At 46.9% G+C, this 23,492-nt stretch overlaps 1 protein-coding gene and 1 long non-coding RNA gene across 2 annotated transcripts in view; one reads left to right on the plus strand and one right to left on the minus strand.

The window, feature by feature from the left end:
* The window catches only part of IARS (isoleucyl-tRNA synthetase), a 213,973-nt gene extending 198,569 nt beyond the window's left edge, over positions 1–15,404 (minus strand). The window contains exons 1-5 of the mRNA XM_019537053.1: positions 15,313–15,404; positions 11,293–11,391; positions 5,888–6,013; positions 4,100–4,256; positions 3,518–3,637 (exon numbers count right to left, since the gene is read on the minus strand). Coding sequence (XP_019392598.1) covers positions 3,518–3,637; positions 4,100–4,256; positions 5,888–6,006 — 396 coding nt within the window. The 5' untranslated portion in view covers positions 6,007–6,013; positions 11,293–11,391; positions 15,313–15,404. The remainder of the gene's footprint in view (positions 1–3,517; positions 3,638–4,099; positions 4,257–5,887; positions 6,014–11,292; positions 11,392–15,312) is intronic.
* On the plus strand, positions 7,713–20,939 carry LOC109311418. Its single transcript, XR_002101496.1, has 3 exons — positions 7,713–7,724; positions 18,761–18,769; positions 20,668–20,939. It is a non-coding gene; the product is annotated as an uncharacterized LOC109311418 (long non-coding RNA).
* The last annotated feature ends 2,553 nt before the right edge of the window (positions 20,940–23,492 follow it).

A 23,492-nucleotide genomic window follows, 5' to 3' on the forward strand; every position in this document is an offset into this window, starting at 1 on the left:
GAAGCCCAGCAGGCTCCCACAACAACGGGGCCCACCCGGCCCCACCCCCAGCCAGAAGCCCCCCTGCTTGTGCACACTCCAGACAGCCCCGCATAGGCTGGGCATGGGAGGGGCCTCTTCCCCCCGCCCCCCAACTTTTCCCTGGGTCCTTCCCTGCATGGAGAAAAGCGGCCCCTCACCCAGCAGCGCCCCACACTGCAGGCGCTCACAGCCCGTGCAGGGTTGTCTGGAGCATGCACAGGCAGCCCCAGGCAGGCTGCAAGTGGCTGCAGCAAAGGGCGTTGGGCATGGGGCAGGGAAGGGCTGCTTCCCCCTGCCCCCCCCGCTCAGCACCAGCTCAGCACAGGCTGGCAGTGGGGCGGGTTACAAGCTGTACTGAGCGTGGGGAAAAAAGTGTCCCCTCACCCACCCCATGACCAGCACCCCGCGTTGCAGCCACTTGCAGCCTGCCTGGGGCTACCTGTGCCTGCTCCAGACTGCCCTACGTGGGCAGGTAAGGGGACACTTTTCCCCACGCTCAGCATCAGCTTCTTCCCTACTGGCAAGCAGGGGGTCGGGGCTGTGCGCTGCTCCCTGCCTGTACCGTGGGGCTAGGGGGCACTGAGTGCGAGCAGGCAGGGAACCAGTGGGAGTACAGGGCCCACACCAGTGTCCCAGGGCCAGTGCCGGTGGGGCCCAGAGCAGGGTGGCAGAAGCACAGGGCCCCAGCTGGCTGAGGCTCTATGGAGCCAAGCCAGCTCCCTCATCCCTGCTGGTGCAGCCCAGTCCAGCTCCACAGACCCCTGCCAGCCTGTGCCCTGCTCTAGGCCCCACTGGTGCTGGCCCTGGGACACTGGTTCCAAGATATTGGAACATTGGTCCCAGATAGTGATCAGGGGGCAGGGCAACTGTCACGGGTAGGGCACCTGTCATGGGGCGGGGCTACCCATGCGGCCCTCGACAGCCTGCCAAAAAGGTTAAGCGGCCCTCCGCTCAAAATAATTGCCCGCCCCTGGGCTAGCCCCACAATGAAGCACACTTGGGTCCTAGCCAGCCCCTATGCAGCATGTTGAGCTGGGGAGCAGCCCCCAGGGCCTCCTACCAGCCAAGGCTGCTCTGACCCAGCTCCACGTGTTGCACATGAATAAACTCCAAAGCTGATTGCTCTGGAGTTAACTGCTCCCACATGCATGTTCAAACTTTTGCTCCCAGGTGCACCAATTCTAGAGCAATAATCTCCAGAGTTTATTCGTGCGCAGTAAAAGCGCATGTAAAACACACTCCATCTTGTGCTCCATACCCAATCTGCTGCTCTGTTTTCTGCTTCCTGCCCTGCCTGCTAACGTGTACCCTGCTCTGCCATGCCACTCCCAGAAGCTGCCCATGTCAAACACGTTACAGGTTAGCCACCCCGGCCTAGAACGTTAACAAATATTCACTTGGAGTGGTTTCAAAGGTGACAGTGGGGGTAAAATGCTGCTCCAGACTGAGCAGCAGCTGTTACACTCCAGCTGCAGGAGCCTGTATCGGTAAACTAAGTACAGCTGGTACTTTATTCCAACTTTACTACAGAAGGCACTGATTAAAATGGATGTATGCAGGAACTAAGAGCCACCACCACCCTAAATATCTGTAGTAACAGCAAAAGCTTAGAGATAATTTTAAAAGTAATTCATATTATTCAGCTTGTCCTCCCTTTTTGTACCACTGCAAAAAATAACTTAGTTACTGTTAAAAATCTCATAACTTAAATCAAAGATACATGGATACTAACATTCACCTCCACAATTAGATATGTACAAAAAAAGAAGATGCAGACAAGCTCCAAGAGTACATCCTGACTAAGACTGTAATATAGGCCTAATGTTCTCTCTCAAAAATTTTAATTGCAATTAACTCATTAATCTTCAAAACTTAAAATCTGTTTGCTAAGATGTACTACAAGGGAAGTAACTAACTATAACATGCATCCAAGATGTTGGCTCTGATATATTTTATTTGAGTTTAAAAACAGAAGAAAACACCCCAACAACCAAATGTCCTCCCCCAAAAAACCATCTTATGTATCGGAGGAATCTGACATTTTAAAAATTCCATTAACCCATACATCACAATTTGGCAAGCCCTCTCATTCTTGAGGCTCCCTTTGATAATGAAAGGCACCGTTAAAGAACAGGGGTGCACCAATAAAGACCTTCTTCGCCAATACCGATAGCTGATTATTAAACTAGCCTGGTCAGTCAATACCAATCCAGAAATGCAGCCTGGCAGCTTGGAGAGCAGAGCCCAGCAAGTAAATCCATGGAAGGGAAGGAGTGGGGGGGTGCAAAAAAATCAAGGCTTCCACAGTAAGGGAGGAAGTGGGGTAGGGGCAGGGGCTGCCCAGCCCTGGCAGTGAATGGGACCCCAGGGCCAGGAGCAGGATGGAGCCAAAGGTGGCTCATCCAGGGGATATGGGAAGGTGGGCAGCTCCACGCTATTGTGCTCACCCCAGGGGAAGCATATGCTCCCACCCAGATTTGTGCGCAAAGCAGAGACAGGCTGCCCACTGCAGGCTCAGGGCCAGGGGCTGTGCCAGGCTCTTCCCAGTGGGGGGCTGGGCTGGGCTCAGAGCAGGCAGGAACAGGGCAGGCTCAGGTGCATGGGGTGGGAGGTAGAAGCAGTGCTGGGAGGGGTGGGTACAGGGGTGCTAAAAGGGAGAGGAATGTTGGGGTGGCTATAGCCTCCCCAAGGCCCACCCCGCCCCAGTGCCACCCCTGCTTGGGGAAATTCCATTCTGCTGCCTTTCCCTGTGGATTCCAGTGCTGCAGGGTAAGCTGGGGACACATGGCTAGTGCAGGGCTCCTGAGGGAAAAAGGCAGAAAAGCGGCGCGGGGTGGGGGGAGGCATGGAGGGAAGGGCAGGGCTTGTGGGAATATCCTAACATTCTGATTTAACATTGCATTACCATGACCAGGGATCTAGGTTTTCTGTTTCCCACAGAAAACCGGAGAAAACCATGGATTTCCCATTTTTAAAAATCAGAGAAAATGTGGATTTTCCCTTTTAGCAGAGAAACCCATGGATTTCCCCCTTTTGCAAAGAGCTCTACAGGCTGCCTGAGTTCCAGTCTGCAAGAGCCATTTGCAAAAAGGGTGGGAAACCCACAACCCTGCCCGGCGTGGGGAGGGCCAGGCCTGAAGTTCTCAGTCAGCCATGGCTCTGCTCAGCTCAGGTTCACTGTTTGTTCCTGGAGCTTGTGGTAATTTGCAGTTTAGGACCCCATGCTGTAATTCTGTGCATTTGACTCCATTTAAAGCTCAGATGCCAGGGTCCCATGTCCTTGTGAGGAGGGAGTTCCAATAGCTGAAGCATTTCGTCTCAGTCCTGTCATGTGCCAGGGAGCGTGGAGAGTTCTTCTGTCAATGCTCCATTTCCTCTGCTTCTCCCACTCTCCAAGGCACAGGAAAAAAGTTCCAATGAAGTGAAATTTAATTAAAACTTAGTAAGATGCAACTCTAGACATTCAGACAAAATACCTATAAAACATACTGCTTACCTCCCACTCTTTGGAGTACCTCATCACAATTCCCCTACACTGACTGTTATACTCTGCAATCCCCATTTTGGCCACATCCTCCGGTCCTTTGATGCCAAGTGTTTTGTCAATTTCATACTCCTAGAAGGGAATTAAAAACAAACAAACAAACAAAAAAAACCCCAAAACCTTACAATGCCAGTGCAAAATTTTACATATTTTCCATCAAGTTTCAGCAATTATAGGTACAGAGCCCAAGCACCTGACAAGTCTGGAAGTACAAACTACTCATGCAGAAACAGCATGGCTATTTTGAAATACAAGTAAAATGCCCTATCCCATCTCACTGTGCTAGCAATAAAAACAAGAAGAAATGTAAGAGCTGTAATTTGTACCCAAGCTCTCTACTGAGTTTAGGCATGGGCCTTTTAATTCTAAGCCAGCAACTTCACAGAAAGTCCCCATCAAGATTTTAGGGGAACCCCTAAAAGAAACAACACTAAAGAGAAAGAAGGGTAAGCAAAACAAAAAACAAACAACGCCCATCTAGAATCTAAGAATTGAGGCAGCAGAAATACATGCAGGATCATTCATTGTACATACCACAGGTAAACCATGGCAATCCCATCCAAATCTTCTGTCAACATGAAAACCACTCTGGTGGGCAAATCTGGTTACTATGTCTTTAATGGTTCCAGCAAGAATGTGGCCATAGTGTGGAAGCCCAGTAGCAAATGGAGGACCATCATAGAAGGTAAACCTATGAAACAAGAGCTTGTAGACATTATTAATTAAAAAACAAAACAAAAGATTCAGTTCTTACAAAACATAAGGATCAGACCTTTACATCACAGGTGTCAAACTCATCCAGCTCAGCAGGACAGAACTATGGTGTGGAGCCACTCTGCAGTCCAGATAGGACCCATGAACGCCCCCCCGCCGCGCCTCCAGCATATCTGATCCAGCTGGTCTGGGACCTATGTTGCATGCTGCATAGATACCAGAATGGGTACCACACGCAGGGCAGTCTGGCCAGTGCAGCAGCCATGCCATATGCAGCATTCTTTCTGGCTGAAATGTGCTCCACACACGATCCAGTCTGGCAGTTCTGGGACTGCACCGCATGTAGCGCCTGCTCCAGCCACTCAGGGACCCACACTGCATGTAGCATCTGTGAGCAGCACATGCAATTCAGGTCCCCAACCCACTAAAGTAAGCATCACGTGAAGCACACATCCCAGAACAGGCACTATTTGGCGCAGTTCAGCTGGGGTGGCAACCATATGCAATGGGATAGCTGCTCCAGCAGGACTGTACTGCACACAGCAACCATTCCAGACACTCTGGGATCTGCACTGCATGCAGCACAGATCCCAGAGGGGCTAGAGTGGCCACTGGATCAGGTATGCTGGGGTAGGGAAAGGGGAAGTGGGAATCTATGGCCCTGATCTGGCCTGTGGACTGGCCCCATGCCATGGGCACATGCCACACCAAACCAGGGGCAGAACTAGGGCTGGATGGTGGGGCTCCACAGGCAGTATGTTTGACACACCTGCTCTACATTCTGCTCCTAGTTAGGAGTTCTAAGGAGCACCAAAGCTAAAACTGAAGCTAACTTTTTGCTTCTGATGGATTGTTTGGGAAAAGAAAACACTAGCTACAGCCTTGAAACGTGCCTCAACTGTACAGGTTCCCCTCGCTTTACGCAGGTTCTGTATGTGCGAATTCGCTCTTATGCTGTGACCCTTTTTATACCAGAAAATGTGTTATATACGAGGTAAATTCATTCTTATGTGATCTGTGTGGTGGAAGCCCACAGTCAGCTGCTTGTGTGGTGCACCGTGGGAGTGATGCACACAAAAAACAGTCTCCTGTATAAATCTCTGCTCTTCGCTTGTTGTCTGCAACACAGGTTTATGTAGCTGCCATCCCCCTTATGGCAACATTCACCACCACCCTGTGCTTGTGTGTACTGTCTGCTGTTGGTGAGTACCAAAATAGGCTTCTAGAAGTGGTAGAAATGGGTCTGGGGGTCAGTACAGTCAAGGTCTTGGAACATATCTCTATGTGTTACATTGTAAAGTGGGTTCCCTTTATGTGAATTCAAGTTATGCACCATTTTCCAGGAACATGTATACAGCATAAAGTGAGGGAAACCTGTAAGCCTCAGGACAAAGAATCACAGTTGTGCTATGATAAGCATGCATCCCTTCCTTTTTCAGCAGGAGTAATGGAATAGTAGCCACTGTTGATGGTGGTGCTCACTAAGACCAAGCTTTACAAAGCAGCCAAAGCTGTAGTATGATTGGGGAAGAAGGGGGAAGACCTACAGCTAAACCAGCTCAGTTAAGTTTCATACACACTTAACATATCATTTAAACAGCTTCTTACCTAGGTCTATTTTTTGACTGTTTCAAGCATTCCTGAAAACAATTAAGTTGGCTCCAGAACGTCAATATCTTCTCCTCCTCAGATGGAAAGCAAATATTTTCTGCAACTTGCTGAACCATTCTTTCCCTGCCAGAACCAAAAGTTATCATACATGAAAAGTTTTGAGTTTAAAAACACAGAGGATCAAGAGCTTTACAAAGACAGCTTCCACTGTACTTATGAAACAAAAAGGTCTCCTGTGGGCTTGTGATGTATATTCTTAAGTTCTGTGTCAGAGCTCAAGAGCTTGTTTCAAAAGAGTTGCAAAGGTAAGCAATACATTTTAAGCATCTTATAAACCGTTATTACATGGGAAGAATGAGAAAAAAGTAAAATTATTCTCTGTTTCCTCTTGATTATGCTTGTTAATTGTTGACAGTTCCCTGGTCAGCTTGGAACTAGCTGCCTTTTCAGGTATATTTTGTGAGCTTACAGTATATACTGAGAATGATGCTGTTAACTGATGTTAAATAGGTTTAAGGTTGCTGAGAAACTGAGTTCCTTGGTCACTGACTTCTCTTCCATTTTATAGGTCCAGCTCCTCCTACACATTATAAATAAATTATCCTATAGCCAGGTTGAATGTTCTCAGTAGTACCTAAAAATAAACTAGAGTTCCCATCCAGCCCTAGTCTATGAATCTATGAAATTCTTGGAGTTAGTTGGGAATAACTTTTTGATGGTAGAGTGGCTAACTTAAGGGGAAAATGCTTCAACTTGCTGCTCAGAAACAGGGAAGAATTTGTTGAAAATCATGAAGGTAGAAGGTGTCTTGGGTGACAATGATCATTAAATGATAAAGAGTTCAAGATCCTAAGGGGAAGAAGGAAGGAGAGCACCAGAATAGTACTACTGGATTTTGGAACAGACTCCAACAAACTCAGGGAACTGGTGGGCAGGATACCCTGGGAGAAAAGTCTGAGGGGAAAGGAGTCCCAAAAAAGCTCACTGTACTTTAAGGAGACTCTCTTAAAGGTGCAGAAACAAGCTACCTAATGAGGCAAAAGAATGTTAAGTGCAATGGGAAGCCAGCCTGGCTAAACAGTGATCTCTTCAAGGGTTGATACTCGAAAAGGAATCCTATAAAAAGTGGAAATTTGGTCATAATAGATACATATACTAAAGAAGAGTATAAAAGTATTGCATGGGCCTCCAGGGACAAAATTAGGAAAACTAAGGCACAATTTGAGATGCAGCTGGCAAGGGACACAAAAGGCAATAGAAAGGGATTAAGTATGTCAAAAGAAAGAGGTAAATGAAAAGGAAATCATAAGTCCCCTACAGAATGCAGAAGACAATCTAGTTACGGATGATAGAGGGAAAGCTGAAGTACTTAATGCCTTTTTTACTTCAGTCTTCACTAGCAAGGGCACCTACCAAATGAAAAAGTGCAGCTGGCAAAAAAGATAGGGAAGGAGACAAACAGCCCAAAGTAGAAGAATAGGTTAGGGATTACATACAGGACCTAGCTTTCAAATCAACAGGGCTAGATGGGATGCACCTGAGAGTACTGAAGGAATTAGCCAAGGTAATTTCAGATCTATTAACTTGTGGAAGTTGGACAAGATCACACATGACTAGAAAATGTCAAATATAGTGCTCATTTAAGGGAAGAAGGAAGATCCAGGGAAGTCACACACAAGTCAGGCCAACCTCCATACTTGGAAAGATGATGGAACAGGTCCTCAAGCTATCTATTGTGAAGCGCATGGAGAAAAACAAAGTGATTAGGAACAGCTAGCATGGATGCATCAAGAGAAAGTCAAGCCTGACCAATCTGATTTTCTTCTATGATAAGGTGACAGGTTATATGAATGAGGGAACAGTACCAGATCTGATATACTTAGACTTTACTATGGCTTGTGACAGTTTCCCATGATATTCTCAATAACAAGCTAAGGAAATACAGACTAGAGGAAAGCACTGTATATAATGGATACACAACTGATTAGATCATCCTGCTCAAAGAGTAGAAGTCAATGGCTCAATCTTTAGTTGGGAGAAAGTACAAAGTAGGGTTCCCCAGGGGTCTCTCCCAGATGCTGTATTGTTTAATATTTTCATTAATGATTTGGCTGATGGGACTGAATGCAACCTTAGCAAATCTGCTTAGATTAATGACATAAATTAAGCCCTGGCATTGTCATCACATACAAACCTATCTCCTGGTATTCAGCTCACCGGGGAAATCGTTAGCAGATAACAGAACCTTAACAAAGCAAAACCTCTGTGTATTCTAAGAATAAGTCCAGCAGTTAAGACTTTAAGTTTTATAAATAATAATACTCTACACTTTTACAACAATTTCCACCACAGGAACATGTTACTAATATTAATTAGCTACATGCTAGCTCAATTTGAGCTAGAACTCAGGATTTTGATCATAATTCCAAAAGACCCACACAGCTGATTAGTGTCTAATTTCGGAATATAACCCAACTATGGTAACTGCCCTAACTTCAGGCTCTTTCTAAACACACTACTTTCTCCTCATTAGGAGCAAAAAAGAAGCTCCAGGGATCTTTACTTCCTTCTCCCAAAGTTCACAACTCCCTTTGACTTAAGGGAAGAAGGGAGTAAATACAGTAAATATTTTTAAAGTTTTGTGCAAAAGGTACTAAAGTGTATCTATGACCGGGCTATGGAGGCTGCCGAAATGTAACAGAGTCCATGCACAAATCACAGTATTACTTTTGGCCCATTTTTACTAACTGGAGAACTGTACCTATGCAACAGCATCCAGTAACCACAGGGCACAAGCTCACATATACAGCAGACCAAAGTTTACTATTTCAGTTCTCCACCCCCATCCCCACAAAAAACCAAAAACTACACAGTTCCTGGATGAGCAATGATGTAGTTACTGATCGTTACAGATTTGCTTCCCAAGGACAGAATTTAGGAAAGTCTGAGTTACAGTAAGGGTCAGTAGCCATGTGTGTCAACTTCAGGTAAGTAAAACATTAAAATAGCAAAGTGAGGCTAAAAAGGTGTCAAGCTCTAACACTTGCTGAAAACTGAATGAGCTGGGAGCAGAAATAAATCTTACTGTGTTAAACATAGTTGTTTTAATGAGAGAGAGAGAAAGGCAAGAATAGTACCTTTCATAATATGAAAACAGTAGAATCATAATCTGACCTAATAAATCTTAGTCTCTGAGTAACAACCATGTAGAAGGTAACAATGCCCCCCTGATTAGGCTGTGTAATAGTCAAGAGGCTGCACCTAAGCATGAAAGATACATTATATAAAGAATGCACCAATTTGTTGAAAAAGTCATTCCCATGCTACATGACAGAGACACAAAGTAGAAGAAACAATTCTAGTCCTAAACATAAAACCTGGAGAGCCTGAACTAGAATCAATGATGAAAGGTATCTGGTAGGGGTGCACCAATAGTGATTTTGGGGGCCAATAGCCAATATTTAAGGAGGCATGTCAGCCAATACTGATCCGATATTCAATACAGCTGCCTCCAGGTGGTAAATCCAGTGTAGTGAAAGGGGAGGGGGGAGGTAAAGGGCATGGGGGGGGCAGATCAATGCCCCCACTGTGAGGGTAGGAGCAGGGGCAGGCACTACCCAGGGGAGCAGAGATGCAGGACTGAAGTGGTGGGGAGGGGAAGTGGGGAGAAGGCAACTCCTGCTGCTGCTTGCACCCTGGGGTGGGGGGCAGGGGGGCATGTGCCTCCCCCCTTCTCCCTGCCACATCTGCACAGGGCCAGGGGAGCTGGAGCCAGCACTGTGCAGGGCTCTTCTTGAGAGAGGCGGGACTCCTGGTAGCACTGGGAGGGGCTGCAGCCACCCCAAATGTCTCTGCAGTTCTGTTCTCAGAGCTGGTACCATCAGGCACAGCCCAGCTCTACGTCCCACCTCCACCCACACACTGGGAAGACCTGAGACTGTGCCAGACAGCTGGCAGTAGCAGCGGTGCTGGGAGCAGAGCTGTGGTGGAATCTGGGGTGGCTGCAGCCCCTTCCCACTGCCCGCTCCAAGCCCACGCCCACCAAGAAGAGCCCTGTGCAGTACCGAAAGAGCCTCAGAGCAAGCACTGTCGACATTGGAAGGGGCTATAGCCACCCCAAGTTTCACCACAGCTCCACTCCCAGCACTGCCACTAGCCACCCAGGGCAGCCTCAGCTCTTCCCAGTGTGTGGGTGGACGCAGGACATGGAGTTGGACTGCACCTGGTGGTACGGGGCTGGAAGTGGAGCTGTGGCAAAATTTGGCGTGGCTGCAGCCCCTCCCAGTGCCCACTCCAATTTCAGCCCCTGCCAAGAAGAACCATGCAACACTGGTTGCAGCCCACCCCACACAGATCCAAAGGGCACACCCCCCCTACCCACCCTCTGGGGGTGCAAGCAGTGGTGGGAGCCATGCCTCTGTCCCACCCTCCCCAGCAGTGCCTGCCCCCTTCCTTACCGCAGGGGGTGTTAACCTGCCCCGCCATGCCGATTCCTTCTCCACCTCCCCTTCCAGCTTACTAACTAGAGGCAGCTCTCCATGCTGCCGGCTCTGCTCTGTGCTGCACTGCAGCTCTGCATGGCACAGGCATTTATTGGCCAAATTATCGGCCCCATCAGGTAGATACCCAATACAGCAAATTTTTTTTTATATCTGTACTGATCCAGTACCGGACTGATGCATCTCTTCACCTCCAGTATCTGCCTCTTGACTTTATATTTAACAGCCAAAACTAGGGAACGCATGAAATCAAACCTGCTGCACAGACATCTCCAAAGAGATAAATCTAGGATACCTGCACACTTTTTCAGAAATTAAACTGACTTAATAAGTAAGGTGCTCTTTTGAAGATAGATTGTTTCTATCTGCAAAAAATTCCTGAAATATACAGAATAGCATTATTTTAAAATTGCTACAGAAATAAAGAATCTGCTCAGCCCTCCTGCTGCTTCCACCACTAACTGACCATAGCCCAATGTCCCCAATCTCAAAATCCACAAATAAAACAGTTTATGAAATATATTCTGAAGTAACTAAAACACTACACAGAAAAACAACACAAAAATGTGTACCATTTGATGAGCCTAATCATACCAACTTTGCTGGCAGAAATAATGTATTTAATTATTTTCTTTTTGATGAGAGAAACACTTTTAGAAAGATTAGTCTTGATGGAATTCAAACATTTCTGATGAGACAGTATTTCCATGTGGAATGTCAGACTCAAACAAGTGCTATTTAAAAATTAAAGTGAAAGAAAGATGGGAAGAGACAGAAAGAATCATGCCATCAATACAAATATACTCCTTATACCTTCTACACTTTACTGGATAATTCTGTAGTTGAAAAGTAGTAAATAAAAAGTGAATGGGCTACTAGGGAACAAACTTTAAGTGCACTCACTTTTTTTTTTTTTAAACAAACAACATTCACTGGGGACAGTGCTGTTCAGTCTGCACAGGTGATGCTACTGCAATCGCACATAAGCTGACACCTATTCACCTAAAAAAGGAAAGACAGTTACATGAACATACAAACAAGAAATCTACTAAATGCTATTTAGAACGAGACTTTACCAATACATTTTCATGTTATATTGTTATTAATTCATCAGTTCAGTTGCACAATAAATTGACAGTTATTGGAAATTATTAAGATTAATTTGTAAAAGAAGGGATCACAAAATGACACTTTACCTATTTTGTGGGTTATAAAACAGAAAATTGTAAGAACCATTTTATGCCGCAGCTTTCACCCAAGGATTTTAAAAATGAGGGAAAAATAAAATATCATACTCAGTGGTAAAATAAAATATACATGGAATATTCATATATGGAACAGTCCCAAAGGACTGATCTAATGCCTGTAGCTATCTTCAGTGGACTTGTGATCAGGTCCCATATTCCTTCAAATGTCATACAAGCCTTGATGCTGCTGTAAATCTTCTCCCAATCGCTGTTCTGGGCCTTATCTTAAACAAACCCCAAGCCTAAAATTCCCTCCAGAACCCTATTAATTTACTTATAAGTTGATCCTTTTAAAAATATAAGACTTTCCAGTGCATTCCATCTTCCATTGTTTATAGGCAATAAACTGAGGCAGGTAGCACATTCTCCAGACCTATCCACAGCAGGGGTGGGCAATTATTTGGGCCCAAGGGCAAGATAGGGAGTTTTGATGAGGTATCACAAGCCAGCTCACCAAAACTCCCTATGGGGCTTTGGGTGGGTGGGAAGCCATGTTCAGGAGTGGAGACAGGTGGAATCTACTCCCTGCATGCCATGCCTTGTAGAGAGGGGTAGTATATGGGGGAGTAGGGAAGGTGGGAAACTGCCTGGGAGCCAGCCAGAGGGGAGGGGAGGGGAGGGAGAAGGGGGTAGGGGGCACATGCAGCAGAGTTCCTCCAGTCAGTGACTGCCTCCACAGCACTCCACCAGAACTGAGCCTGCCTGGGGCAGCCCATGCCATGCTCCTGCCCACACCTGCTGGCCCCCCCAGCACACAGCTTCTGGCAGGGCAGTTCCCAGTACTGCTGCAGCCAGCTAGGTTCACATTGTCACTAGGAGGTGAAGTGAGCACAGGTGGACCTGGCTGACTGCAAGCCACACTGGGAGCAGCCCAACCACAAGCTGCACGCTGGGTGGGGTCAGTGTGCAGCTTCCAGTGGGGCTGTTCCCAGTGCAGCTTCAGGCAGCCAGGTGCTGCTGTGCTCCCCTTGCCTCCAGCAACTGCTCCTCCTCCCCCCCGCTGGACCACTCTGGTCAAGCAGCAGGGAGCAGGGAAATGTACAGGGGGTGGGCACTTCAGCCCCATGGCTCCCACCCAAGGTAAAGGGAGCAGAGGAGCATCTGGCTGGCTGCACACATGCTGGGAACAGCCCCACTGGAAACTGTGTGCTGGCCAGGGCCTGAGGTGCCCCAGCAGAAACAGGTGGGCCTCAGGACCTTGTGGAGCATTGTGGGGGCAGCCGCAGGCTGGATCCAGTCAGTTGGCAAGCTATATTCAGCCCACAGGCTATAATACAAGCTATATTTTGCCCACCCCTGAGGTACAGCAACACAGTTAAACATTGCAAAACAGCTGCATTTGGAACAAAGAAAGGCAGGCAATGTGCAAGCAGGGCACAATTTAACTATATAATTATTCAGGACAACTTTCTTCAACAACAAAATTAAAAAATTGCTTCAAGATTCTTGACCTCCACACAGAAAAGCTGACTGAAGACTGAACATCTTATGCTAAAGGTTCACACAGCACATAAAACTACAACAGTTTATTTACATCAGCAATTCTCCTTGAGGTAACCCAAGATCTTCCTAAAGATACCAGGGAATGCCACACAATTCTCAGTTAGACACATAAACACGATTTACAAGATAAATCCATAAATTTCGAATAGGACTCCACGGTCCTAAAAGTGTTCAGATTTGTTGCGCGTTTTCTGAGTTTGTTGCAGCAAAAAAGAGGGCTCTATTAGTTTTTACTCGTTTTTTGACTGCAGAAAAATCAGAGCCAGCATTTTCTAGTTGGTGTTTTGAGTATAACAAGGGATGCCTTGAGTCTAGAAAGGCTGAGAACCACTGATCTACAAAGGACTCAATCAGACAGATTTTCCAAGATCTAAACCTGATGTATATGCTGAGAACTATCTCTTGCAGCCGAGTTATTCTGTTCTCCTTTTCCATAACTCATTGCACAACCGTTAAGAGAGGATTTATGTTGCAGAAAGCTTTCTAAGCCTGGATTTTCCAACCAGAATGATCTACACCAAGAGTGCTCAACCTCCAGCCCAAGGGCCAGATGAAGCCTGCAGAGCCATGGCACCTGGCCCTCAGGACTCTCCATGGGTTGGGAAATTTGGGGATGGGGGAGCAGTGACAATACCACAGCCCTCCTCTGCTTCCAAATTCCTAAGCCCCGCACAGCAGGCCAGAGGCAGGTTAGGCCACACCCTCTCCCTCCTTCTTTCCCGCCCCCAGCAATGGGACAAGGCCAAGCCGCCATCCCGCAGGCAGCCAGATTGGGTTTGGGCTGCCCCGTCTCCTCCACAAGCCAGATGGGGCCACAATGCACCTGCTCTAGGTGCTGAATCAGGACCACCAGTTGGGCAGCGCCTGGTCCATCTGTGGGCCAGGTTCATCCGGCCTGCTGGGGAAAAAGGCTGAGCACCGCTAAACCATACTGTCTACATGAAAATTCAACCTATATAAGTTGTGTCCACTGTTTGAGAACTGGAAAATGTATTTTCTCCATCAGAGCAGCTTTGCTGGTGGCAGCAAGAGCATTATCTGTATTTCAGAACACAAAACTTCTTACCTTACTTAAAACAGGTGTTAGAAATACCAGAACCATATCTATACTACAATTTCTGCTAATGAAACGCACAGTAGAGCTGCTTATGGAGAAAATGATGCATCTCAATTTTCCATAGCAAGTTATGGAAAACTGTATTTTAGGCATAGCAATTAGGAGATTTAAACTAATGAACACATTGACTTGAGTTTGTTTTAATCCCTGCAGGAAACCACTTCAGATGAAAAGCAAGCAGAAATGACAAAGTCCATAGCTCTTCCAAAAGTTAACTGAAGTGCTTCCAACAGCAATTAAAGGAATATTAGAAGAAAGTAACCTATTAAATAAATATTAGAAGAAAAAAAAATAAATTATTAAAAAGCTGCACAAAGGTGCCTGGCAAGGGGTGGGCACAGGAAGCTGTGTACATTACAAACCGTCACTGCACCATTTCCACTATATTTCCAGCTTGAGCAGAAAGTCTCCATCAGCAGGAGAGACAGGCAGCTTTGCAGTGAGTGTAAGTGACCCACAAAATAGTCCCAAATATCAGTAAATGGCAAGTTATAGTTGATCCCCAAACCGTTGGAGTTACAGTTGCTATGACAGAGTAAGGGAGAGCACCTACCACCTCCCGCAGCACCTTCTCCCAACGCAGAGCACGCGGGGCGGGAGCGCTGCCCCAGGAGCGGTGGTAAACCCAGTATTTTCAAGCCAAGCAAGTATCAACCGCCTTACACAGCCGCTTCCCTCGCTACATCGGTGCCAACCCTGGAGCGGCAACGGCCGTTTGCCCGCCTGGCAAATTCGCGAGTGCGAACCGCGGCGAGAGCGAGAGCCCAGCCCCACAATAAGCAATGAGTCGCTCGGCGAAAGTGCCTCGCTGCCCAGGCCCCCACCAGCACGATCGCGCGGGGAACGGGGCAGGTTCCGCGGTGCCGACGCCCCCGCCCACACGTGGCTGCCGCGGGGCCAGCCACAAGCCGCCCGCAGCGCCGGGCTCCCGCCGCGCCTGGCCCGACCCCAGCAGCTGCTCAGGAGCTGCGCGCCCGACCCGCCGCGCACAGGCGGCCCCGAACCTGCCCGCGCCGCCCGGCGGTACCTCCCCCCGCCCCGAGTCACGGGACAAACCTCAGCTCAGCGCGGGCCCGACACGCGGACGGAAACCGCCCAGGATTGCCCTGCCCGGCCGGACCAAATGATGTAACCAACAGACGAAAGCATGACAGGAAGCAGCGGGGCACACCTGCATGCCGCGGCCAATCAGCGCGCCTCGTACACAGGCTTCAAAAAGACGACGCACCATTGGAGAAGCTGGTTGGCTGGTTACTATGGCTCCTGGTGACGTGCCAGGGGGTGGGGTGGGGTTCAGAGCTAGGCACTTCCGGGCACAGAGCGCCGCAGCGCCGGCTGTTTCTTTGAGGGGCGGTAGGAATCGGCGCCTCCTGATTGGCCAGGGGAGGGGGCGGGGCTTGGCTTGGCTGTGCCTCTGAGCTAGTGACCGGGGCCGGGAGAGGGTGCTCGGCCAAGCGGGTGGGGCCTTCTGGGAGAAAGGGTCCATTCCTCAAGAAAACGGGCCCCGGGCGGTCCCGGTCTCCACGGGACAAGGCGGATGTCACCGCCTGCTGCACTGATGGAAACTTCTTGGCGACCCCCGCATGCGCGTGCGAAACCCACGCTGTACCAGCCGGCTCGGGATGGCATAGTTATCGTGTCAGTCGTTGCACTGAAGACCCGCACCGGGCTACGGGCAGCACTTTGCAATGGCTGTCACATCTAAAACGGCCTTACTCCTCCATGCCCTTATGTATAAGTTGTTGATATCTTGTGCTGTTGCTGTACTCCATACCAATAGATAAAATGGGCCTTCCATGCACTCTGCCTTCTCCCTAAAACTGACAAATGACTGCAGACAGTAACAACTGGAATACTCAATTGCATTTCACTGGTTTTATAATATCGATAGTGCTATTACAGCATCTGCTGCAATTGGCATTATCCATTGATGTTTTCAGTTACTTTACACAGAACTATGTGGGTAAAAGCTGTTCATTACTTGTACAATTTATGACTGTAAATAGAAATACTCAAAACTCATTTGCAGCAGAGATTATACATAGTGTTTTAAACTAGGAGCGTCAAATGTTAACCACTGCGTCAAAGCAAACAGCTGCTCCATCCAGCGTGTAATGCTACTGGTGGATGAGGAAATTCGGGGGTGGAGCTAACTGAGGTGGGGCTGTCACAATCCAGGGCAAGGAGCACAAGGCTATGTTGATACTGCCCCACTCACCCTACAAGCACTTGTCCAACCACCACTTGCATTCTCTCTTCAACAGCACGTGGCCATTTGGTATGCTGTCAGCAGTCCCACCACAATCACCACCACTGCCCTTCCAGAGTCACTGGCTGTCATTATCAACTATCTATCCCTTGATACCAGGATGATGTCTGCAGGCAGAGGGAGGGATTAAAGGTGAGTTTAAAGGTGGTCGAGGAGTCCAATCCATGCTCTGCAAGTTTTTCCACAGGTATGACAAGTGATGCCTTGGTGGGGGAAACAACTGTTGACCAGGATGTTGTGCGCTTTCCTGCTTCCTCTGCCATTTCTCAGCTTCCTGAACAACATGGTTCTCTTTAAAGTGGGTTGTAGCTTGATGTATGGTATAGTGCCACTGAGACCTGTTACCAGCCAGCACTTCCCAATTTGTAGGGTCGATGTCACCCTTCTTAAGGTATGCTTTTATGATGTCCTTGTAGCAATTCCTCTGTCCTCTGCAAGTCTGTTTACCATGACTAGGTTGAAAGAAGAAGACTCACTTCAGGAGATGAGTGTCAGCCATCTGCACACAATGGCCAGCCCAGTAGAGTGGATGTTTCATGATCTTTGCCTCAATGCTGGTTATGTTAGCTGAAGAAAGAATGCTGACATTAGTGCAGTGGTCTTCCCATGTAATGAGAAGAATCTTCCTGAGGCAACACTGATGGAACTGTTCCAGGCATTTAAGATAGCTTTTGATATGTCACCCACATCTCACACCTGTAGAGAAGTGTAGGGATAACCACTGCATTGTAGACCAGGATCTTATTTTCTATCTGCAGATCTTGGTCAGCAAAGACATAGCAAAGCAGCTTTCCAAAGGATATGCTGGAACAGCAAATTCTATGTTTGATTTCTACATCAAGAATAACTGACTGAGAGAGGCAACTGCCAAGGTATGGGAAATGCTCAACGTTTTCCAGGGGTTCTGCACTGGTAATTTGTTGGAGGAGAGGGGCAGCTTGTGCTTCGGCAGGCTGATGGAGCACCTTGGTCTTCCCAATGTGGAAGAGGAAAGAAACACACACATTGTGTGTACATAGATGCATTTGGGGGGGCGGGGAACTAAGTTTCAAACTGTATTTCTCACAAGCATTTTTAGAAGTTTTGCTTTGAATCAAGTTATATACAGAAATAAGATTTTAATTCAGAAAGTGATTTTAAAACAATGTTCCCTTGCTCAAGCTGTCTTCTCCAGCTACTGAATGAAAGGGGTAGGTAACCTGTTCCAGTGCTTCACCACACTCCTAATGAGAGAGTTTTTCCTAATATCCAACCTAAACCTTCCTTGCTGCAACTTGAGACCATTGGTCCTTGTTCTGTCATCTCTCACCACTCAAAACAGTTTACCTACATCCTCTTTGGAACAACCTTTCACGCAGCTGAAAGCTGCTATCAAATCCCCCCTCAGTCTTCTCTTCTGCAGACTAAATAAGCCCAGTTCCCTCAGCCTCTCCTCAGAAGTCATGTGCCCCAGCCCCCGCACCATTTTCACTGCCCTCCACTAGACTGTCTCCAACTTGTCCTCATCCTTTCTACAGCAGGGGGCCAAAACCGAACACAGTACTCCAGATGTGGCCTCACCAGTGCAGAACAGAATGGAATAATTACTTCCCTCGATCTGCAGGCAACACCCCTACTAATGCAGCCCAATATGCCATTAGCCTTCTTGGCAACAAGGGCACATTGCTGACTCATATCCAGCTTATCGTGCACTGTAACCTCCAAGTCCTTTTCTACAGTTAGTCCCCAGGCTGTAGTGGTGGATGGAATTCTTCTTTCCGAATTGCAGGATTTTGCACTTTTCCTTGTTGAACCTCATACCTTACAGCATTTTAAAAATAATTTTATAGCAAATATTTCTCAAGACATTTTCCCAAAGCAATATCTTAGAAGTCCAAGTGACATCAAACAAAAGTATAAATACTTCTTCACTGATATGTTGAGATAGAAATTCCTATAAGATTATGAATTGTTAAAAATGTATACAGTTCTGTATTCAAGTTAAAAGAAACCAACTTGCAAACAAATTTCCACAGGACAAAGGAAAATGGGAAATTTTTAATATTGAATGTTCTTAGTAGCAGCCAAAACACCATTGTGAAACTTGGGAATGCTTCCTGCCACCTGTAGAAATTGTTAAGAATAGATATGATAATGTTCTTAACGCAGAGGAGTTACATATTCCAGGAAAACGCTGTATACCAATGCTGGGTTTTTGGTTGTAGCCATGTTGGTCTAAGGACACAGGCAGGCAAGATTCTTTGAGTAGATGTGATCTCTTTTATTAAACCAACTGAGTAGTTGGAAAAAAGTTCTTATTAAGCTTTCAGGCACAGTCGCCCTTCTTCAGGCGTAGGGAGTCTCTGCTGTTCTGAAACTCCAAGAAATGAAAGAAGCTAAAAGATGTCATCCTGCCACACTTCTAGCTTCTCTCATTTTCTGGAGTCTCAGAACAGCAGAGAATCCCTATGCCTGAAGAAGGGTGACTGCACCCAAAAGCTTGCTAAGAACTTTTTTCCAACTGCTCAGTTGGTCTAATAAAAGATCACATCTACCCAAAGTACCTTGCCTGTATACAGACAGACGCTGAGCAGGGCTACACGAGACACTGTACAGCAAACTGTTGTGTAGTAAGCATCCCTACCTACACATGCAAAATTACACATATACACCCTACCGGCGCGGCCCTGTACTCCCCAGTCCAGCAATACAGCCGGCAGCCATGTGGTGCTGGAGCAGGGCGGGGGCAGGAAGGGAGTGAAATGGCTGGGGGTGGGCGGGGCTGGGCTGTAATTTGCTCTATGGGACCAGGAGTGGGTACAGATGAGCGTAATTTGCTCTACTCAGCACTTAATTTGCTACCTGCAAATGCAAGTAGCAAATTAAGTGCCAAGTAATAACTGCACAGTAAGGAACATGTAGGTGGCCAACCAGGAGCAAATTTGCTCACAGTCAGGGAGCAGGAGACTGCAAAGCAGGGGCTGGGAGATTGCTTTCTGTCCCCAGGAGATGTGTCCAGAACTGGATCCAGTATTCCAGGTGAGGCCTCCCAAATATTAAGTAGAGTATAAGAATCACTTTCCATGATATACAGGTGATATTCCTGATAATACAACTTAGTATGCTATTGGTCTTTTTTTGCAACCCAACTACAATGTTAGCTCATATTTGGCTTATAGCCCACTATATAAAACCCAGGTCCTTTTCTGCAGTAGTGCAGCCTAGCCCGTCATCCCCAAATTCATCTTTGTGCATTTGACTATTCCATCTTTAGTGCAGGATTTGGCACTTGTCCTTACTGTATTTAATTCAGTTGATTTTGGTCCATCTGTCCAGTTTAATATGGTCATTCTAAATCATAATCCTACTCTCCAAAGTGTCTGCAACTCTACACAGCTTGGTATCATCCACAAGATTATTAAGTGTACACATAATCCCTTCTAAGTCATTAATAAAAATGTTAAATAGTACTAAGCCTAGGACAGACCTCTGGGGAACCCCATTTGATACTTCCTCCGAGTCAGACAGAGCCATTGATGACTACTATTTGAGCATAATGATCCAACCAGTTAGATACCCACATTATAGTACTTTCATCTAGAGTAGAACTCAGCAACCTGCAGCCCACAGAGACTTGATCTAGTTCATGAAGGTCTGATCCATTCCATGTTTTAAGAATGGCCAGCTGATCCCCCGCTTCTACTAGATCGGGGCAGGCAAAATACGACCCACGGGCTGAATCCAGCCTACCAGGCCATTCTGTTCGGCCCACGGGGCACTTAAAATTTTAGAAAATTAATATTTATCTGCTCCCAGCAGCCTGTCAAAGCTGACAAGAGCCAGGGGCAGCAGGACCCAGGGGTCACTCTCTCCATTTGACACATTGCTCTATGCATGTCCTTTTACCGCATCTGATAAAATGAGCTCAGGGCTCGCAAAAGCTTACACTATACAGCTCTGATTTAGTTACTCTGTAAGGTGTAAATCTACCCTGCCATTTGCCATTAAAGAAAATACCATTTTGTCAGATCTTTTTCTGAAAGGTTTTTAAAATAAACAACTATTGGTTAAAACATTATTATAGCTTCAGAATACATGTAAGTTGTTTTTAAACTCTGCATATATTGTGCGTTTCTAGTCAACTTTATCCTTATCTGGTAAAGTGATAACGTGAAGTCTTTGGGTTCTTCAACAATGGACAGATATTCTGGGTAGGAGGACTACTATCAAAAGACATGATCCATCTAACCAGAACTGGAAAGAGAATTTTTTAGAGGTGCACCATTATGTCAGTCCAATATCATATCGGCACAAATATAAAGAAAATTGACTGTATTGGAAATCGTCCTGATTTGGCCAATAATGTGGCAGATAAATGGCCGTGCATGCACGCAGCAGCAACACAGCACATAGGCAGCAAGGAGAACAACCCACCAGCTTGGAGAGCTGCATGCAGCTGGTAACTCTGTGGTGGTGGATGGGGAGGGGGGAGGGAAGGGGCATGGGAGGGCAGATCAAAGCCCCCATGGTGAGGGAGGGAGTGGGGTGGGGCAGGGCAGGACACGGGACAGAGCCGTGGCTTGTCTGGGGGGTATTGGAGGGGGCGGTTCCCACTGCTGTATGCACCCCAGGAAGGGACGGGGGGGGATGTGTGCCCCCCAGATCTGTGTGGGGTGGCTGCCACTATGGACTGCAGCTGGGGTTGGGGCTGCATTGGGCTCTTCCCAGCGGGGAGGCTGGGCTGTGCTAGGGGCAGGCAGTGGCAGCAGCACTGTAAGGAGAGGGTTGGGGGGGCTATGGGAAATTTTGGGGTGGATGCAGCCCCTCCCCTCCCCCATAGCTCCCCTCCCAGGACTGCCACCACCCACCCAGAGTGCAGCCTGGCCCGGCCCCTACCGGGAAGAGTCTGGCACAGCCCCAGGCCACAGCGGCAACGCGCCCCACACAGATCCGGGGGGGCACACCCCCCCATGCCCTCCCAGGCTGTGTGCAGTGGTGGGAGCTGCCCCCCCCACCCCCCCGATATGAGCTGCAGTTCCATCCCCCACCCTGGCTAGGTAGTGTCTGCCCCAGCCCACTCCCTCTCTCATCACAGGGGCCTTGATCTGCCCCCTATGCCCCTTCCCTCCCCCCTCCTCTTCCACCAGGACAAACTTAACATCTGCATGCAGCTCTCCATGCTGTATTGGCAATCTGATCAATATTGGCCAATATGCCTCCGTAAAAATCAGCTATTGGTACTGGCCCCAAAAATCTCTATCAGTGCACCCCTAGAATCTTTGGATGTCATCTGGCCAACCTAGTAAGGAGGGCTTTAAACTAGGTTCCACAGAGGATGGTGAATGAAACCTTCCAACAGCAGACCAAACAATCCAAAGGGGAAAGGACCAAAAGAAGCAGCTCAACTCCAGGAAAGAGCCACAGGATAGCAACAAGTGTTCCAAAAGAAGCAAGTATGTTGAAATGTAAAATGTCTTTGATGTATGTATATAAATGTGAGAAGTATGGGGAACAAATAAAATGTGGTAAAGTCACAGCCTGTAAAAGGAACTACAATCTGATTGGTATCTACTGCTAATCTGAGGATTAGTTAATTAGGACTAGAGGCAATTTTAATTAGGACTACAGACATCCACATGTATATAGTGACAGCTGTAGTCCACGTTAAACATAGAGAAACGTAACATCTATAAATGCCCATGGAGATCTGGTGGGACAGCTCTTACAGCCAGAATGTCAGCATTGAGAGCTACATTCTGTTTCAGAAGGACAGAATTGGAAGAAAAGGTAATATCCCCTTGCATGTCAGAAACATATACACTTACTCCCTGGTTCAGGAGAAAGAAGATAGCAGATAAGAAGGGTGAAGATAAAAGCTGAAAGATGCATCACTGATATATTGATGAGGATTTATTATAGGCCTCCAAGCCAGGAAAAAGGGGTAAATGAGGCACTCTTCAGGAAGGTGACAATATTATCCAAAAATTATGAAATGGTACTGATAGAAGACTTCCATTTTCCAGACATCTGCTAAAAGAACAATGTAACCAAACATAACATCAAGCCAGATCCTAACTTCTGTAGAGACAAATTCAGGGTTAATCTATCTTGGATCTTGTCCTGACCAATGGGGAAGAATTGGTGAAATATATGAAAGTGATGGGAAACTTGGGGGAATCAATCATGATGTGATAGAATTCAGAATTCTGAGATGGGGAAAGCATGATGTCAGCAAAACTAAGACTACGTTTTAAAAAGGCAGATTTCAGCTGACTCAAGGAATTTATAGGCATGGTGCCATGGTAAGGATCAAGGCAACCAGAAGGTCTGGAAGCTTCTAAAGGGTACAGTATTGGAAGCCTAACAAGAATCTGTTCTGACAAGATGCAAGCACAAGAAGAATGGTAAGAATGCAATGTAGCTGCACAAAGAGTTGCTAGGATGCCTCAAATGAAAACATACAGGCTATGGAAAAATAGGCAGATCATCAAGAAAATACCAGAATATACCAGAAAATACCAAGAACCTGCACAGACAAAATCAGGAAGGCAAAAGTAAAAAATGAACTACACCTGGCAAGTGAGATTAAAAACAACAAGAAGAGGTTCTATCAGTATGTTGGCCAGAAAAGAAAAAAACAGGGAAGATGTGGGTCCACTGTTAAATAACCAGGATTAACTCTTAACAGAAGATGCAAAGGGCAGTGGAGCTACACAACAGCTACTTTGCCTCAGTCTCACAAAAAAAATTAAGCTGCAACCAGAATTATTTGGATTATTTGGATAAGAAAGGGGACATGCTGAGGGATGAGATAACAAAAGAAACAGAGTTTTTGATGAGTCTGAATGAATTAGTCAGGAGGACCTCATGAACTTCGTCCCAGGATATTGAAGAAACTGGCAGAGGAGATCTCAGAACCCTGAGCAATAATATTTATTAAGTCATGATAGACAGGTGAGGTAACTGCTTGGGTGGGTGAAAGAAATGT

Source organism: Crocodylus porosus, unplaced genomic scaffold (genome assembly GCF_001723895.1).
Source record: "Crocodylus porosus isolate Cpor-Errol unplaced genomic scaffold, CroPor_comp1, whole genome shotgun sequence".
NCBI classification, from domain to species: Eukaryota; Metazoa; Chordata; order Crocodylia; family Crocodylidae; genus Crocodylus; species Crocodylus porosus.